This window comes from Gadus morhua, chromosome 6 (assembly GCF_902167405.1).
Source record: "Gadus morhua chromosome 6, gadMor3.0, whole genome shotgun sequence".
In the NCBI taxonomy this organism is placed as follows: Eukaryota; Metazoa; Chordata; class Actinopteri; order Gadiformes; family Gadidae; genus Gadus; species Gadus morhua.
In genome coordinates this window covers 19,444,057-19,460,831 of record NC_044053.1, presented here as the reverse complement: position 1 = coordinate 19,460,831, position 16,775 = coordinate 19,444,057, and the positions used below count along the sequence as shown (strand labels likewise).

The following is a 16,775-nucleotide window of genomic DNA, read 5'->3' as shown; positions in this document are numbered from 1 at the left end:
CTATGCAGTGTCTCTAGTCCTTCTCAGTCTGGTCCAGGAAGCACAGAAGGAGCACGATGGAGGTCTGTGTGCCTCTCTCCATGGGGGGCGGGGTCTCTCTCCATGGGGGGCGGGGTCTCTCTCCATGGGGGGCGGGGTCCCTCTCCATGGGGGGCGGGGTCTCTTTCCATGGGGGGGGCAGGGTCTCTCTCCATGGGGGGCGGGGTCCCTCTCCATGGGGGGCGGGGTCCCTCTCCATGGGGGGCGGGGTCTCTTTCCATGGGGGGGGCAGGGTCTCTCTCCATGGGGTTGGGCGGGGTCTCTCTCCATGGGGGGCGGGGTCTCTCTCCATGGGGGGGCGGGGTCTCTCTCCATGGGGGGGCGGGGTCTCTCTCCATGGGGGGGCGGGGTCTCTCTCCATGGGGGGGTGGGGTCTCTCCATGGGGGGCGGGGTCTCTGTCCATGGGGGGCGGGGTCTCTCTCCATGGGGGGCGGGGTCATAAGGAGCAGCATCATGATGGAGGTGCTGGAGAAGGATGGGTCAGACATGCAAGCGAAGACGTCGATGTTCCAGGGGGGGGGGGGGGGGGGGGAGGGGTTCAGAGTGTGATGGGGAGGGGGGTCGAGAGGAGGCCCTCCTCCAGCCAGGTGACAGAGGACGGCATACGGCGTTCCCCCCCGCGCCGGTGGATGCGGCGAAGGCGCAGCACGTAGAGCGCGATGGACAGCAGCACCACCATGAAGCAGGCCAGGAACAGGTAGTGGTTGTTGAACAGCGAGAAGCCGTGGCGCCAGTGGGAGTGGACCGCCTTCAGCCCCTCCTGCTGGATGTCCCTACGAGGCACCGAGAGCGCGTTATTAGCCTAGCACTCAGCCAGAAACCAGGCCATGAGGACAGAGGACCACGCCTTACCTTAGGGGCAGGAAGCGGGTCCGGTAGAGGATGGCTCCCAGAGTCCACTGCACCTCTTTGTCGTAGACAAGGAGGGCCGTCTTCAGGTTTTTATATTCTGCCGGGAAGGAGAATCCCGAGTGGAAAACCTCATGCATCCATGCAGATTTAAAACACTGGTACCTGCGCAGAGTGATGGAACACAGAGACAAACCATGCAGATTAAAACACTGGTCCCTGCGCTGGAAGTGATGGAATACACAGACAAACCAAAAAGGTAGATAAAAATTGCATTACGTTGTTGTGGCTGCTGCCAAGGAAAACGTTAAAAAGCCATTCAACCGGAGGTATTAAAAGAGCTACACTCATCCCTACAGCACTTAAAAGGTCAGCATAACCTAAAACCTGTTTTTTATTGTACAACTGGCAAAAATGAAGTTGTGCTAGGCTTAGACTGAGCTTCCGGTTCCTTGCCTGACCTACTTCAGTCTGTGGAGGTCTGCGTGCGATGCGTACAGGCCGCGGTCGAAGCGCTCCTTCAAGGTCTTCCACTGTGTTGCACAGTAACTCTGGGGAACACAAACCAGTTCAGTCCAGCAGGTCCCCCAACAACATCACAGCATCACTAAAGGGACCGTGTCCTAGGCTCAGTGGAAAGAGCTTGGCAATCACAGCGTGATTAGAAATGTACGTGAACACGTATGTGCACACACAATGTATTGTGTCAACGTCAAATGGCATCAATTCTTTTCTTACTGGCATTCACTTATTTCACGTGCAAAATTATAAAGAAAATGCCCTCATCGCCACTAATAACAGCTGGGAGCTAGCGTCCACCAGTCTGATGTTGTGTTGGCTGATAAGACGCTTAGCCTTCACAGTAATGAGCCTCTAGGGTTGGGGTGAGCGTGCTCATCTGAGACGCGGTGCAAACAACACTCTGCCTCCTCCTCCTACCCGGGCGGCCTGGGCGTAGCGGCTGGCGTTGTAGTCCCCTCCCATGCGCAGCACGTCCTCCGTGCAGTAGTAGAACTCGGAGAAGCCGTAGAACTGGCTGTTGCCGTAGTCGATGGCGGGCTGGTAGACGCCGTTCAGCGAGGTGTGGCTCTCCTCGGTGCGGTTGAGGAACGGCTGGAGGAGCAGCCGGCAGCGGTCGAAGTCCCCGGTGCCCCGGAGGTGCAGCGCACCCACCTGGTCCTGCAGGTGGGAGGGGAGGCACGGGTCCAGCAGGGGGGACTCGGCCGTCTCCCCGGCATGCTGGTCCAGGAGCCTGGGGGGGGGTACGGGACGACACACACATGTCACGTAATATAATAATGGACGCATGAAGGACGGAATCGGTCTGCAGATTAACCATGGTCATCGGCCTTCACTCAAAGTCACTTTGTTGTGCCGATTCTCCCAGAGAGCTTTGTGTGCCACGTATTTAAACAAGGGAAATATGGTACTTTGATCTCTGTGATAAGACATTTTGTGAGGTACTTGACGTGTACTAGACCAAACAAACATTCATTCTTAAAAGACATAAGTGCAGTGTTGTTTACCCTAGAGAAGGCGCCTTCACGCTAAACGCCCTCCGGAACGACAAAGAGATTTCGACAAATGGTATTGGTGATATTACATCCAGAGAAAGTAAGATGCACTTTGTTGAACCCATACGGGAAATAAGGCTGTCCCGTTGGAATGAGAGGTATAAAAAAAAAAAAGTAGGTAGGCTGTTGATCCAAAGCGGTTCTCACTTGTTTTTGGTAGCGGTGCTCTGAGCCAGGCTCTCCTCGTAGCGCCCGCGCGCCGCGTTGCCCCCGAAGCCCAGGAAGGTGGAGACGTAGACGCGGTAGACGTGCTCTGTGCGGTGGGCGTCGCAGCCAAGGTTGAACTCCGCCAGGAGGTTCTTGGCGACCTCCTCCTAGACGGCAGAGCGGACATCAGCGGCAGAAACACGCGCTGACCTGAGCACTACTAAGTACAAGTTGACTACACAATGTCAGATTCATGTGTGGCTCAACTATCAATCAACAGGATGTGGTGGAAAGCCAACACTCATTAAAACAACTAGAATTTGCAATGCGAAAAATGCAATAAACACGACTACAACAGAACCATTTCACATTTCTTTGTATTTTTCCAGTACGGAGCATTATGTAAGTTTCAACGGTTCTCAGTAAGTTCCATGTGTTGGACTTTGTATCCGGCTATGAATGGATGCAGACGGCTTACAGCAGGCCATCAATAGAGTTGAATGGAGAACACGTCACCATCATCACAGGCCAAAATAAAGGATGCAAACCGGTTGAACCGGGTAAAGACAGGAGGTGGGAGGGAGGGAAGGAGACAACGAGAAGGGTAAGTGGCAAAGAAATCAGAGAGCGGGGGATAAAACTGAATTGGTTTGGTGGATAATAACCTGTTGTGGAGAAGCAAAGCTTACGGTTTTGGGCACTTCGTACGCTATCTGCGTGGACACGCCCCCCATATCGAGGACGCCTGCTGTTCTCTTTCTCACCAGCGCCTCCTGTTGGTCGCCTCCTGGGAGCTGCACCTCCACTACGGCCTGGCCGTCTGGAGGAACACAAGCAGCACGTTAGCATAGGCATCAGACTGGCCATGACACGTCACACAGAAGATCTCCATCACCTTCTTCCTGTCTTCAGAAGAGAACCATTCGACACTAGAGGAAGACAACGTGAAAAACGTTTACCGTTGTGGACATGGTTAAACCTTCCCAGTACAAAGTTTATTCCGATCCATGCGTAGACACCTGGAATGAAAGAGAAAAGATTAATAATCAGAATTTAATCCTTTTATATTTGAAACCTTATTGTGTTGACGAGAATACTACTCTTAGTGTCTGCAACTTCTCCCGGTAGGTGAATCCCGTTTGCTTACCTTCCTGCTTGCCAGAGATGACCTCCACATGGGAGTCAGAGAAGAGGAAGTTGAAGTGGACAGGGATGTCTGTCCGCAGATCCTCCAAAATAGCTTCTTGTTGACTAAAATAACAAAATCAAACCAGAAACACCATTGAGCAGGCTTTGATGTTGAGGTCAGCAACATTCGGCTGCAGGCTCGGCCACTCAGACTGTTTACAATTGTTGTGTGATGCTAGAGAAACAGTATATCTTCTATTTTAAGGTGATCATTTTGCACTATCATTTGTAATGATCAAAAAGCAAGTGCAGTGTAACCAAACTGTAGGAACAAATTAGGTCATATTGTTTTACTTTAAGTAGAGCCTTTCACTTAAAAGACACATAAAGCTGAAGCGAATGAAAACATCGAGCTTGGATCAGGCATCGTGCGCAGAGCATGCAGACGCAGAGATGTGTTGTGGTAGGCATACGATTGGTTACCAGGCGCCAATATCAATGCCTGTTCTATTTTGAATTAATTAAACCAATGCCTGTCTTCTGAGCAAGCTCGCTTAATCAATAAACCGCCACCCCTGAGACGCCAGTGGGCCTGCTGCATCATACCTCTCAGGCAGGAGCCTCATGCCAGCGGTGCACAGGATGTACAGGGGCGTCTCCTGGTGCTTGTTCTTGGGGATGTGTTGGGCGGCAAAGCTCAGCAGGGGGTAGATGTAGTCACTAGACTTCTCTGGTGATGTGGCCAATTCAGAGATCCCTAAAAGCAAAAGAGGTCCACATTAGAGATGTCCACTGCACAACAATGTTAACATCAGCCACAGAGGTTCAGGTTTAAGGAAACCTTGGTCGAACCAGGTGTGAATGGACCAGTTAAAGCTTCTATAACAAGTGAGTTAACCAGTGAGTTCAATTCAATTCCATTTTATTTGTATAGACCATAACAGTCTCAAAGGGCTTAACAGGCCAAATATTTACGACATATTTGAAGCTAACTAGTCAGCTTCATGATTAAAGGGTTGAAAGTTTAAGGCCACATTTTCTTGCTATAGGAAATCCGTCATAAACCTATTACAATATTGACAACAATATTGTCAACATTAATACAACAACGGAAATTCATCATATGGTTGTGATGATAGAAGAGCTTTAAAAGGTTTCAGTGTTCACCTAGATCAGCCTTAGAATTGTGCAGCATCTTGACCTAGCTAGCTTTGATTGTTTACTCGGAATGGGTTAACCAAGCGATTGCTATTGCTTGACACTTGGTTCTATGAACATTCTGACTGTACCAACAGCGATATATAGTTTCTCTTTCTGCAGATAAATGTACTTATTGTGAGTCGCTTTGGATAAAAGCGTCTTCTAAATGCACCAAATGTAAATTGTGAGTGTGTAGGACTCGCCTGGCTTTATCTTCATCACCACCGGCTTGCGGTGCTGGTCCCTCATCTGCCTGATGTCCAGGAGCTCGTGAGGGTTCCCGTTGTGGCGCGGCCAGCAGTACACAAACACCCGGGAGCCGCTGCTGCCGCAGTCCACCACTAAGCCATAGTTCAGCGTGGGGTTGCTGGTGTCCGTCGCCTCCACGTTTGTGACTCGAGCCAAGTGTCTTCAGAGGACAAAAACCGACAATTTGTTACGTGCTTCGGTCAAACAGGAAGTGGAGTGGTTACAGAGTTCGACCATGCGTACCTGTGGAAGTGGCTTTCCTCTTTAGTCCAAATGGTGTGTCCCTTTCCAATAAAGAACATCAGGTACAGCAGTCCCACCAGGCACAAAACCAGGCCAAGTAAGAGCAGCTGTCTGAAGGAAGGCTGTAAGATCCGTGGAAGTACATGGGACGAAAGGCTGAAATGCCAGGAGGCTGGGAACAGGCAGGAGATGCTGATCCTGTCAAACACAGAAGGAAGGCGGTTGTGTTGAGTCAAGGAAAGCTACATCTATGCGGAGTGTGAACATCATGTGACAGTCATGAACCAGGGGCTGCCCTAATAATACACACCTTCCCATGACGACGGATGGTGTTATTATTTAATATAGAGCGATGTGTGAGCAGCTGACTGTAGCGGCGAGTGTCGACTCGGTCCAGATAACCTTCTCTGTTTCTTCATCGCCAGCCATGATCCGGACCTGATGACAATGACAGTCTGGTCAGTGAGACTCAGGTCATCGGGGTCTGGACGGACAGGTCCTTGGGGTCTGGACGGACAGACCTCAGCTCTCAGGAGGAGATGAGATGTTATACGTCATGCGTAAACATGAACTCCCGAAGCGGCTAGTGCTAACTAGCTACGGGAAAATAACAGGGATTTGACACGTGGAACAAACCATTTATAAGAATAAACGAGGCTGGTAGACATCACATCCCAAAATAGTATTGAACGGTTGTCTCTTTCTTTGCCCTCATTGATGAGTTAAACTCAGCTTACCTGGACAGCCAGATGCTAGCAGTGAGCCTTCTGCTCTTCCGTCGCAGTTCTCCGCTGAGTGACGTGGCGCATGCGCTGTGTCGGGTGGGTTCGATTTGCCCCCCGGTGTTAACCAACACAGGTATACTAGGCGGTGCCGGTCCTCAGATTCATATCTTAGACAAACATTGCATTTGCTGTGTTGTGAAATATGACTATAGCCACTTTTTAAATACAAATCTAAATGAGAAGTGCAGTACAAATATTAAATAGTTAAGTACTGTTAGAGAAAAATGTTTCAAATATTTTTATTTCTATTGGCAATCAAAACCTAAATTGGCATGAAATGTATCTTTATTTTAAGGTATATCTGAATTTATGAAGGCCACTTACAATACAAAAGTACTGTTCATACAATATTGCAGACAGTATATCACAGAAAATATCACTTAAATGCTATTACTTTTTATGCATGGAAACCTTGTCCATGCTGAAAATGAATGGGAAACATTATAACAGGTTCACTATTCAAAACAAGTCACTTAAAACCCGATGATGGAATAATACCATATTCAGTTCAGTGATCAAAGTGCCACAGTGTTTGTATTTAAACTTAACATCCATTGAACCCTTAATTTCAGCTTGTGGTAATTTTTTGAGGACTCAGCAATGGCATTTTTTTAAGAGAATAAAATAACTGCTTATAGTTGACTGAGAGACTTGTTGAAACTCTCTCAACGTGTTTCAACATGGTTCCTCACAGCGCCGGCTCCAGCCTCTTCTTCTGTCCAAAGTCTGAAGAGAAGGGGGAACGGAGAAGATACGCATTACAACGGACGAATCAGAGGACAGCTTCGCAGGGAGTAGAACTAGAAGGGACCGCAACAAACCTGAGTCTCTGAGGGTTAAACGATTCAGCTCTTCCTCCAGCTGCTGGTCGCTGATGTTGAAGGTATTGGTCGGTACGTCGGGCAGGGAGGCCAGCAGGGAGCTACCTCCCTGGGCCGTCTCCCTGGGCAGTACCAGGGGGTTGTGGGGCACCTCCGGCAGGACGCCCGGGAGGCGGTCCGTCATCTCGTCAGCGTCCTCCATCAGGGCTTTGAGCTCTTCCTCCAACTCGTCCACATTTTCGTCTGCCAACACATATTTATGTTGAGTATCTCTAAGTACTCACGCAACAGCAGAAATGAGTCACGACAGAATATATCTTGTATTGTAATAAACCATGCACCTGAAGTGGCCACGCCCGCTAAAGTCTGGTTCACGTCCTCTTGAACATCGCACAGCTGGTGAAAGACACACATGTTAGTATGGCATTGTGAATAGAGACAAAGACAAACACCAATAACTGAAATCTCAAAGCTACCTCCTGGATTTGATCCACGAGGCTCTCTGCCCCTTCCACTGTGACGTCTTTCAATGCCAGTCGCAGGGCGGCCACCCCAGTCTGATACGCCTGCATAACCTTCAGGTCACCAGCACATTGACATGCAAAGACATGAGCACAGTGGAACATACGTATAATAGCATTTATCCAAACCACTGAACGCTGAGGTCACCGTGGAGAGAAATACAGCCACTCAAAACAGTTCATCACCCACAATAACATTGTTATTAACCTTCCACTGCTTACCAGTTTATCGGTCTGTGATTGGGCGATTCTGTCCAGTATACCTCGAATGGTCTCAAGTTGGGCAAACAGGTTGTCCGCTCTCTTTTCAACCCTCTTGCGTCCCCTCAGACATCTCAAGGCCTGTGAAACACATTACATTTTATTAACAGGGAATGAGAAAAAGCCTTGCTCTGGCCCAGGCTCTGCGGGTCAGTGTCTAGTGTTGGTTGCTTGAGTGACACTCGGCTAAGCATTAATTTTCCCTGAGCCAATCATCACCTTGCGATAAATTTAACATCTATCCCTGGCTGCATTATGTAACACATGGTGATTGAGCCTATGGCTCACTGATGGGGGCTCCTGCTTTTGCAGTATTATGAATGGTAGGAACTGGGTGTCGGTGGGGACACTACCCCGTTGTGCCAGAGAGGGAGGGCGGTGCTATCGCAACAGACTCGCTGTTCAACCAGCTGGTGTGGGTAGTGATGGATTGTTTTTTTGCTAAAGAAACTCTTGGCGATTGCGTATATATAGCCTCCCAGCCCTGAAAACAGCTCAGACAGAGGAAACCATTTACTCATAAAGAGAAACTAAAAAGGAAATTCTGGTTGATTATCAGGATGCAATAAGTGTGTGCGTCTGTGTGTGTGTCTGTGTGTGTGTGTGTGTGTGTGTGTGTGTGTGTGTGTGTGTGTGTGTCTCTGTATGCGTATCTCTGTGTGTGTATCTCTGTGTGTGCATGCGTGTGCGTGTGTCTATCTCTGTGTGTGTATCTGTGTGTGTGTCTCTGTGTGTGTGTGTGTGTGTGTGCGTATCTCTGTGTGTGTATCTCTGTGTGCATGTGTGTGTGTCTATCTGTGTGTGTGTGTGTGTGTGTGTGTGTGTGTGTGTGTGTGTGTGTGTGTGTGTGTGTGTGTGTGTGTGTGTGTGTGTGTGTGTGTGTGTGTGTGTGTGTGTGTGTGTGTGTGTGTGTGTAACCTGAGATTTCTTCCTGTCCCGCAGGAGCATCCTCGCTTCCTCTCTGCACCTGCAGATAAATCACACGTCCTAGCGTTAGCAGGACATTAGAGATGACCACCTGACCTTGGACAGGAAGCACAGTACAGTGTGCTTCACCCCCCATGCCAACGGTCTGACCCCAGCAATAAGTCAAGCAGCTGTTTGCTGAGGCCCTGAATCCAGCAGAGTGCTTTGGTTAAGTGATACCACAGAGCATTGGCTTTGAGGCTCTGCACCGATGTGGTGACATCTCTATTCCATGGTCTAAACAATTTCCTAAAATATTGCTTTGCTGCAGAACATCCGTTTTCCTTCCTAATGGCGCTTTCAGAAAGACAGCAGCCCAATCTCCCCGCAGCAGTTATAGTGCAGTTATAGTGTTATCTTGCTGTGTTCCATACAGCAAGAAACCGGCTCAAACCGTTCCTTATGGAATAGACTCAGGACACTAGGTAGGTACGCCTTCACACTCATATAGAATAGCATCAGTTAAAAAAAAAACGAAACTGATAAACCCATTGGGCCACATGTACGTATTGTGTGTAATAGTATGTATAAAGTGTATATAAAGCATGTTGTATGTTTATTGTGTATTTGTAAGTATAATGTGTGTTTGTATGTATAATGTATATTTATATGTATAAAGTGTATTTGTATGTAAAATGTGTATTTGTATGTATAATGTGCATTGTATTTGTATGTTTGTATAATTTGTCTTTGTATTTGTATCTGTTTTTGTATGGATAAAGTGTATGTGCCGTACTTGTCTGCCTCCAGGCCGAGGACTTTGATTCGTTCCCCCAGCAGGTTCTCGCTGCACTGAAGCTGGTAGATCCCAACATCCACGTCGCTCACAGGGGAAACCCGGCACTGCCCTGGCCGGGAAAACTTCACTATCTGTTAGGACGATAAAACAAGGAAAACTTCACTATCTTTTATGTCAACAAAACAAGGAAAACTTCACTGTCTGTTAGGTCAACCAAACAAGGAAAACTTCACTATCTGTTAGGACGGCAAAACAAGGAAAACTTCAATATCTGTTATCGGTATAAACTTTGCCCTGCTAACACAACCCTTACCTTCTCCCCCTCGTGCACTGAGACGGTACACCTCTTCTCCCTCTGCAGCTGCAGCAGAGCCAGGCACAGGGAGCTCTCTCCAGGGCAGACCTCAGAACAGAGCTCGCTCAGCTCCTGGAAGGACAGGAGCGAGCGGCCGGAGAAGGCGCTGCTCCTGTAGGCTTCCATCAGGTCCGCTGCCTTCTCCTGGAAGGTGGAACCCGTGGCATTACTCAGTGTCGCACAGAATTTACATTGATTTCGAAGAATTGAGTCAACATACCTTTACTAGCTCTATCACAACAAAAGACTCATCCTGTGATACCAGGCTACTCCCTAGAAGGGTGGAGAAGGTCCATTTCAGAGGCTTCACCAGTAGAACCCCGACACCCCAGGACAGCCAGCCTGAGTCTACATTGGCAGCGAACTCAGACTCTCTCTGCAGCTTCCCACACCTGAGAGGTCAAACAAACGCGATGAGAACCCGTGCAGTGACAGTAACAGTGACACAAGAGCTTTGGATGACAACATGCCCCATTGGTGAGATGGTTACCTGGCCATGCTCTGGATGACCGTGGTCAAGCCCAGCGGCAGCCGTCCGTTCCTCTTGAAAGCTGCGTTGAGTTCCTTCAGGCTCAGACTCACGGCTCCGTGCGTCCTGCAAGTCTGCAGGACCAGCGAGGTCCAGAATTCCATTTTACTGTCCCAGTCGGAGGGGTGGACCTCTCGGTTCTCCTTGAAGTCGGAGAACAAGAAGTTCATCCGTTCCTCGTCCTCCCAGTCATCTGGAAAAACTGTTTTCTTAGTGTGCTCCATGCTATGAACCGAACCCTGAAATCCGAAACGATAACCCTATGTTTGTTGTGCCATATGACTACAGGAGCTAAACTGCTATTGAGAGTCTATAGAGATATCGTCAGAGCTAATTCGATATGAATGGCGCAGTCAAAACATTACGTCGATTTCAAAAGATCAGCCTAGTTGACTGGCAGCTGAATAAGGATTACTATTATTAATATAACGTGGAAAGACACACACTTCGCTCTGATTAATGCGAGCTTCTACTTAAACAACAACCACCGATTGCTTGGTTTGAAACACCGAAGCGTATAGGCGGGCGGGCGGAGGTTAAATGCACCGCCTCTTGATACTACATACGAACCTCAGACGTCTGGTGTGACAAAACACGCGCACCCACAGTCCTCTTTTCGTTTCGTTTTCAGTGACACCAGCAGGTGGTGCTGGTACACGCGCACGGATGTATGGACTTTTCATTTACTTCTTTTTTTTATTAATTCTATGTAAACAGTGTCCTGTCAAACTCATGAAGTTTGGTTTCAAGATTAACCTCAATCCAGTTTATTCAAGTTTATTGCATTTATAAAGTGCTGATCATTTTAAATATTTTCTTGGTTTTATTCATTTCTGTAGAACAGAGCACATGAACTGCTCTCTGAGAGGAACGTGAGGTCAAAGATCATGAACGTGGGGTCATAGGTCATGCTCGTTGCGGATTCAGTTTTTGGAATATATCTTTCTTTGAAATAAAGTAATACGTTTCGAAATTCTCCCATTTTCATTAACACTTAGACATTAAGCTGACACTTTTATCCAAATCCGATTTACAAGTGAGGCTGAGAACAATGAAAGCATACAATCAAACTGAAAATGAGTATAGGCCTACAGGAAATTATGGATTACTGATCAAACAGAAAGAGTCCAGAAAATCCCCATTCCTTTGTTTGTTATCAAGTCAAGCGTACTTTGGAATTCTGTTAATAAGCGGCATGCTGATTGCTACATGTGGGCTAAATTGTTTTAAGGATCCAAAGTTTTACCAATCCATTCAATGTGAACAGTTAATGTACATGCGCACAATCTGTAGAGCACACAATATATAGCATAATACGTTACAAAACATTGGATCATGATGCTCAGGGATCCGACATACACATGGATGTAATTAGTTGTCCAATATTATTGCATAAGAATATATTAAAAAAACGATCATTTGGTTAGTTGTCTCCATCTGTCTGTTGAGACGGCTTCAGTCTGATTGGCTCAGGAAAGCTGAGGTCCCTCTCCTCGGCATGGCACGTGTTTCTTTAAGGGGCCCCTGTTATACCACCAGGTCTGAGTGAGGTTAGCCATTACAAGCCCTTTGGAAATCTGCCTTTTCCTGTGTTTTAGTGACATCACAAGTGGGAATTTCCATCTAGATGTACGCTGGATAGAGAAGCAACATTTGCTGCAGTCAACTGGAAGGGCTGGTAGACTGATCCATCCAGCACACATCCAGGTGCGAACGCCAACTTGTGATGTCACTTTGGCACAGGAAAAGGCAGATCCTCAACAGCTTGCAAAGGCCAATCACACTCCCTCCTGGTGGTTTAACAGGGGCCCTTTACTGCGGATCTCTACTGAGTTGGGTGTTAGGTGGTCTCTACTTGGCACTGAGGTCCACCAGCAGGTGCTGGTAGGCCAGGGTATTCCCCTTGAAGCTGGCGGCCAGCAGGATGTCCTTGTTGTCCACAGAGACCAGGCTGAAGGCACGCGGCCCCCTGATGTTGAGCTCCTGGAAGGGCTGGAAGCGCTGCGTGAGGTCGTCCCACAGGTACACCCTGGAGAAGGAGAAGTCGCTGCCCAGCAGGAGGTACTGGCGCAGGCCCACCGTGAAGGGGTACACCGCCATGGAGCCGCGCGACGGCAGCGTCTGGATCTCAACGAAGCGCTGGCCCTCCCAGCGCAGGATCTTGGAGTCGCCGATGAAGCGCGTGAGGCACAGGTAGAGCACCTTGCGCACCCAGAAGTGCTTCACCATCTGCACGTCGGCCAGCTCTGTGATCTGGGAGTAGAAGAGGAACTGCTTCTGGCTGCGGCTCCACTGGAAGATCACGGGCGGCTGGGAGGCGCTGGACAGGATCAGGTGCTGCCGCCCGCTGCCGGTGTCCAGGAACTCCACGTGTGTGTCGCGGTGCCAGGGGTGCAGGGACTGGTGGGTGTAGAAGCCGTTGCTGTTCCAGCGGTAGATGCTGGTGGAGCCGGCCTTGGAGCTGTCCGCCACCACGAAGTACCACTCCTCGTCCAGCTGGAAGGTCTCGATGAAGTTGGGCTTCCTGACGCGCGTCGTGTCAATGTCCTGGATCTTCACAAAGCGCTGCGGGTCGTCGGCCCATCTAGGAGAAACGATGCAGGAGAACCGACCATTACAGACAGCAACATGGCGGCAGGGGGCCCAGGTGGTAGAGCGGGTTGGCTGGTAACCGGAAGGTTGTTAGTTCGATCCCCGGTTTACTTGTTAGAAAACCGCTGTATAAATGCAGTCCGTTTACCATTTAACCACAGTGTTTCTATTATTAATAACCACCAGTCGACAAACTAATGATAGGCAGTATAATTAACGCTCTAGTTAAGTGGTCCTTCTAAACCTTGTGCTTTGAGATCAGCAGTGTTTCCATGGTAAACTTTAAAGTCTTACTTGTAGATGTGGGAGCCTCCAAAGAGCTGGGCCACCACCATGTAGAGCGTGTTGTTGATCACCACCGGTTTGCAGTAGACGGCAGAGCGGGCTGTGAAACACAAACACAGACGCACCCTATTCAAATGTCTTGATAATGCATTCATCACATTCCCTTCACACAACAACCCGCCGTGACTCACAGGTGATGTTGTGGAAGTTCTTGAAGAGCATCTCCACATGGTCCCAGATGTAAAGCGTGCAGAAGCCTGTATCGGGCTGAGCAAAGACCACAAAGTGATCCTCGTTGAACTCATAGGACTCCACAGACACCGACTGGAAATGGAAGGTTTCATAAACTGCGAAATCTATAGAGAGAGAGAGAGAGAGAGAGAGAGAGAGAGAGAGAGAGAGAGAGAGAGAGAGAGAGAGAGAGAGAGAGAGAGAGAGAGAGAGAGAGAGAGAGTTATTACCTGCCCATCAATTGAAATCAAGTCCATTGCCTTTTGAAGTCAGTGAGCCTGACCATGTAAGGTAAAGGAGGGAAGGGCCAACCTGCACTGATGCAGTTGAAGTCCCGGGGGGTGAGGTCGTGGATCCTGCGTCCCTGGAACTCGAAGGGACTGGCGCAGTAAATGGCGGGCACCGAGGTGTTGGTCTGCTCCATCCAGTCCACCAGCCACTTGATCTTACAGTCGCAGCGGAACGAGTTCCCCCGCAGGTCTCTGGACAGAGCGTCAAAAGGGCGTTATTTAGAGTAAAGGAAAACCACCATATTTTTAGTATTCCCTAAGAAACACTCCCGATAAGTGGCTGTGTAAGTGCACTTTCAGTTTCATGGCAGTGTGATGCTGCCAATGTTTCCACGGGGAACTTGGCTTTCCGCTGAGTGTTCAAAGCAGTACTGCGTCAAGGCACGGGGTCTGTTTCAGCGTGTTAACACTCACAGGTCAGTGAGGATGTCGAGGTGCTGGAAGAGCTGCCGGGGCAGCAACTGCAGGTTGTTGTTGGACAGAGAGCTGGAGGATCAGCAGGAAAGAGCAGCTGTTAGCACTACGGCTGATCCATAACACACACAGTCGGACCATGAGAGGTATTCTGGTTGAATGTAAAGATAAAAACAAAAATACAATATTACATTGATCAAATGTGTTCTGGTTTAATATTACATTGATCAAAGTTGGTCTGGTTTGATGCAAGTATAAAAACAAACATACAATATTAAATTGATCAAATGTGTGGAGAACAGATAGAAAGGGGATACTTTACAGGTGGGTCAAAGACTTGAGTCCTCTGAAGGTGTTCTTGCAGAGAGCCTGGATGTCGTTATTCTCTATGAACCTGAGGGACAGAGTCAGCTTCAGAGATTCGCTCATGTTTCACAAACATGGAGAACATCAATAGTTTTGTCAATAGGCAGTAGGATAGAATCCAATAGTACCAAAACAACTGGGCACACTTTTAAATTAGATAATTAGAGATTATCTAAGAGATAATAAAATTTGGTTTAGTTTAGATAAAGATACTGTATGTACTATACATATATATTTAAAACAATGTTATTATATTAATACCAACACATACACTATAACTACTCAACAAAACAAAAATAATCAAATGAGTTTCAACGTCATCATTGAAGCCCACTCTGCCTTGGTCGTGTATGGAAGACAACAGCGTGTGCACTTATCACAGACGATCCAGCCGAGGCTGGCCATGAAAATATTATTAGCATTCACAGCGGGTCGCTGGGGTTCTACCCGTTAATGCAGAGGCTCTGTAATGGGCTGCTGCACAATCTGCTCAATCCCTCTTTAAAGCCTGATGGACGGTGTTGCTGGAGGGCTGCACACCCATCGCCAGACGGTTCACCGTGAAGCCTTCAACCTGTGGGCTTTCAGCCGCTTCTGCAGCTCAAAGGATAAGGATGAGGAAACGTTTCTGTTCCAAAGCCTAGCAACGCTTCTGATACCAAACGGGGCAGAGCCTGAGTATTCTAACGTTCCTCTAGTGAGACGTGGACGTTTAACCTCAACGATGGAGACACAGCAGAGCCTGTAGAGCCGTAGGGCTGTAGGGCAGGCAGTGTGAAACACTTATACTGGTGTAGGAATCACTTAGAGTTACTGGTGTAGCCAGTGTGAGCACTAAGAGGTACTGGTGTAGTCAGGGCAGGGGTCAGTGTTAAACACTTACAGGTACTGTTTTGGTCAGTGGTCATTGTGGAACATTACAGGTACTGTTGAGGTCAATAGTTAGTTTGAAACACTTACAGGTACTGCAGGTGAGACAGGCCAGCGAAGGCGTCGTCCGACACTTGAGTAAACGTATTGGAGTTCAGTAAACTGTGGAAAAGCAAAAGCAAGCCGATCAAGTCCCAGACGTTCATGACTGCTTGTCTGGTGGAACGACGTGTGTGTGGTACTTGAGCTGGGTGACCCCTTGTGCAAACAAATCTGTTTTCATAAAGGTTCTGGTTTCTGTAGCTCAACAGTGTGATTCAACAGCAACACAACACAATACAAGCAACACACAGTGCCTTCTCTTAATAGCCCCCCACACACACACAAACACACACACACACACACACACGCACGCACGCACGCACGCACACACACACACACACACACACACACACACACACACACACACACACACACACACACACACACACACACACACACACACACACACACACACACCCACGTGGGGACCTCCACACACACACACACACTCGATTGCATCTGAGGACACAAGCGGGGCATTGTGTGAGTGTAAGGGAGCTGAATCGACTCAGTCTTTGGTAACATTCACACTGGTCCAGAGACACTTTACTCTTATTACTGCAATCTCACCACTGTGTTCAATAGCCATTTATTCTAGTGGCTGTCGTCCTGCCATCTCAACGTTACCAAGAGAGACGCCGTCTTGATTAAAGAACGATGCAGGGCATATGAAGGGAAGAAATAAACCTTCTCTTTCTAAAGTTTTAACAACCAAGAAAGCATAAGTGGACTGAGACAAATGTGTTGTTAAGTGTTCCCTTAATCAAGGAGGGAAAGAACAGCGGTAATATAAGACCTGAGTGCTAGAGGGATGCCCCCCATCTGGGTGTGTAGGTGGCGTACTGTAACAGTAAGATGCTGGTAGACCACTGGTTTTTAACTTTTTTAGCATCAGGACCCAAATGTGTCAATAGTCGCCCAAAAATAAATAAGGACCAATATTTGAGTTATAAAAGGGGCCCTTCACTTACTGTTAAAGACATGGAGGGACAACCATTGTGTCTAACCCAATAACATAGTATGCCATTGAAGCATTTGTTAATCCTTCTTTCCGATGCTCTGGGACCCTGTCTAAAGGCCCTCCCGACCAACGCCTAGGTCGCAGCCCACCAGCTGAGGTGGTGGTGCAGGGAGGAGACCAGAGAGCAGAATACTCACAGGAACTGCAGCATCTGCAGATGAGAGAAGGCTCCCTCTGGGATGGTGGTGAAAGCTGCG

The 16,775-nt window shown here is 48.3% G+C and overlaps 3 protein-coding genes across 6 annotated transcripts in view; all 3 read right to left on the bottom strand.

Moving 5' to 3' along the window:
• Positions 1 to 373: 373 nt before the first annotated feature.
• entpd4 (ectonucleoside triphosphate diphosphohydrolase 4) lies at positions 374 to 6,279 on the bottom strand. Of its 4 annotated transcripts, none has more exons than XM_030358888.1 (13): positions 6,168 to 6,279; positions 5,741 to 5,868; positions 5,431 to 5,628; positions 5,142 to 5,347; positions 4,345 to 4,495; positions 3,758 to 3,861; positions 3,570 to 3,629; positions 3,300 to 3,430; positions 2,611 to 2,777; positions 1,829 to 2,141; positions 1,355 to 1,440; positions 893 to 1,054; positions 374 to 813 (listed from the first exon to the last, which is right to left on the bottom strand). In XM_030358888.1, exons 2-13 carry the CDS (start codon positions 5,746 to 5,748, stop codon positions 579 to 581), a joined length of 1,821 nt encoding a protein of 606 aa, XP_030214748.1. In that variant the 5' UTR covers positions 5,749 to 5,868; positions 6,168 to 6,279; the 3' UTR covers positions 374 to 578. The 4 variants fall into 4 exon arrangements, with proteins under 4 accessions (XP_030214748.1, XP_030214747.1, XP_030214749.1 ...); XM_030358887.1 differs by having other exon boundaries at positions 375 to 813; positions 3,276 to 3,430; XM_030358889.1 differs by lacking the exon at positions 374 to 813 and having other exon boundaries at positions 3,276 to 3,430; positions 3,506 to 3,629.
• Positions 6,280 to 6,437: 158 nt separating this feature from the next.
• chmp7 (charged multivesicular body protein 7) lies at positions 6,438 to 10,923 on the bottom strand. The gene is made up of 10 exons (XM_030358892.1): positions 10,369 to 10,923; positions 10,099 to 10,270; positions 9,837 to 10,022; positions 9,521 to 9,654; positions 8,737 to 8,785; positions 7,780 to 7,899; positions 7,513 to 7,611; positions 7,378 to 7,432; positions 7,037 to 7,279; positions 6,438 to 6,941 (listed from the first exon to the last, which is right to left on the bottom strand). Exons 1-10 carry the CDS (start codon positions 10,629 to 10,631, stop codon positions 6,904 to 6,906), a joined length of 1,359 nt encoding a protein of 452 aa, XP_030214752.1. The 5' UTR covers positions 10,632 to 10,923; the 3' UTR covers positions 6,438 to 6,903.
• A 195-nt stretch (positions 10,924 to 11,118) lies between these two features.
• Positions 11,119 to 16,775, bottom strand: part of lgi3 (leucine-rich repeat LGI family, member 3) — a 7,540-nt gene continuing 1,883 nt past the window's right edge. Inside the window, exons 2-9 of the mRNA XM_030358891.1 lie at positions 16,716 to 16,775; positions 15,546 to 15,617; positions 14,542 to 14,613; positions 14,220 to 14,291; positions 13,828 to 13,997; positions 13,476 to 13,640; positions 13,294 to 13,384; positions 11,119 to 12,991 (exon numbers count right to left, since the gene is read on the bottom strand). The exon at positions 16,716 to 16,775 is cut by the window's right edge and continues 12 nt beyond it. Coding sequence (XP_030214751.1) covers positions 12,259 to 12,991; positions 13,294 to 13,384; positions 13,476 to 13,640; positions 13,828 to 13,997; positions 14,220 to 14,291; positions 14,542 to 14,613; positions 15,546 to 15,617; positions 16,716 to 16,775 — 1,435 coding nt within the window. The 3' untranslated portion in view covers positions 11,119 to 12,258. The remainder of the gene's footprint in view (positions 12,992 to 13,293; positions 13,385 to 13,475; positions 13,641 to 13,827; positions 13,998 to 14,219; positions 14,292 to 14,541; positions 14,614 to 15,545; positions 15,618 to 16,715) is intronic.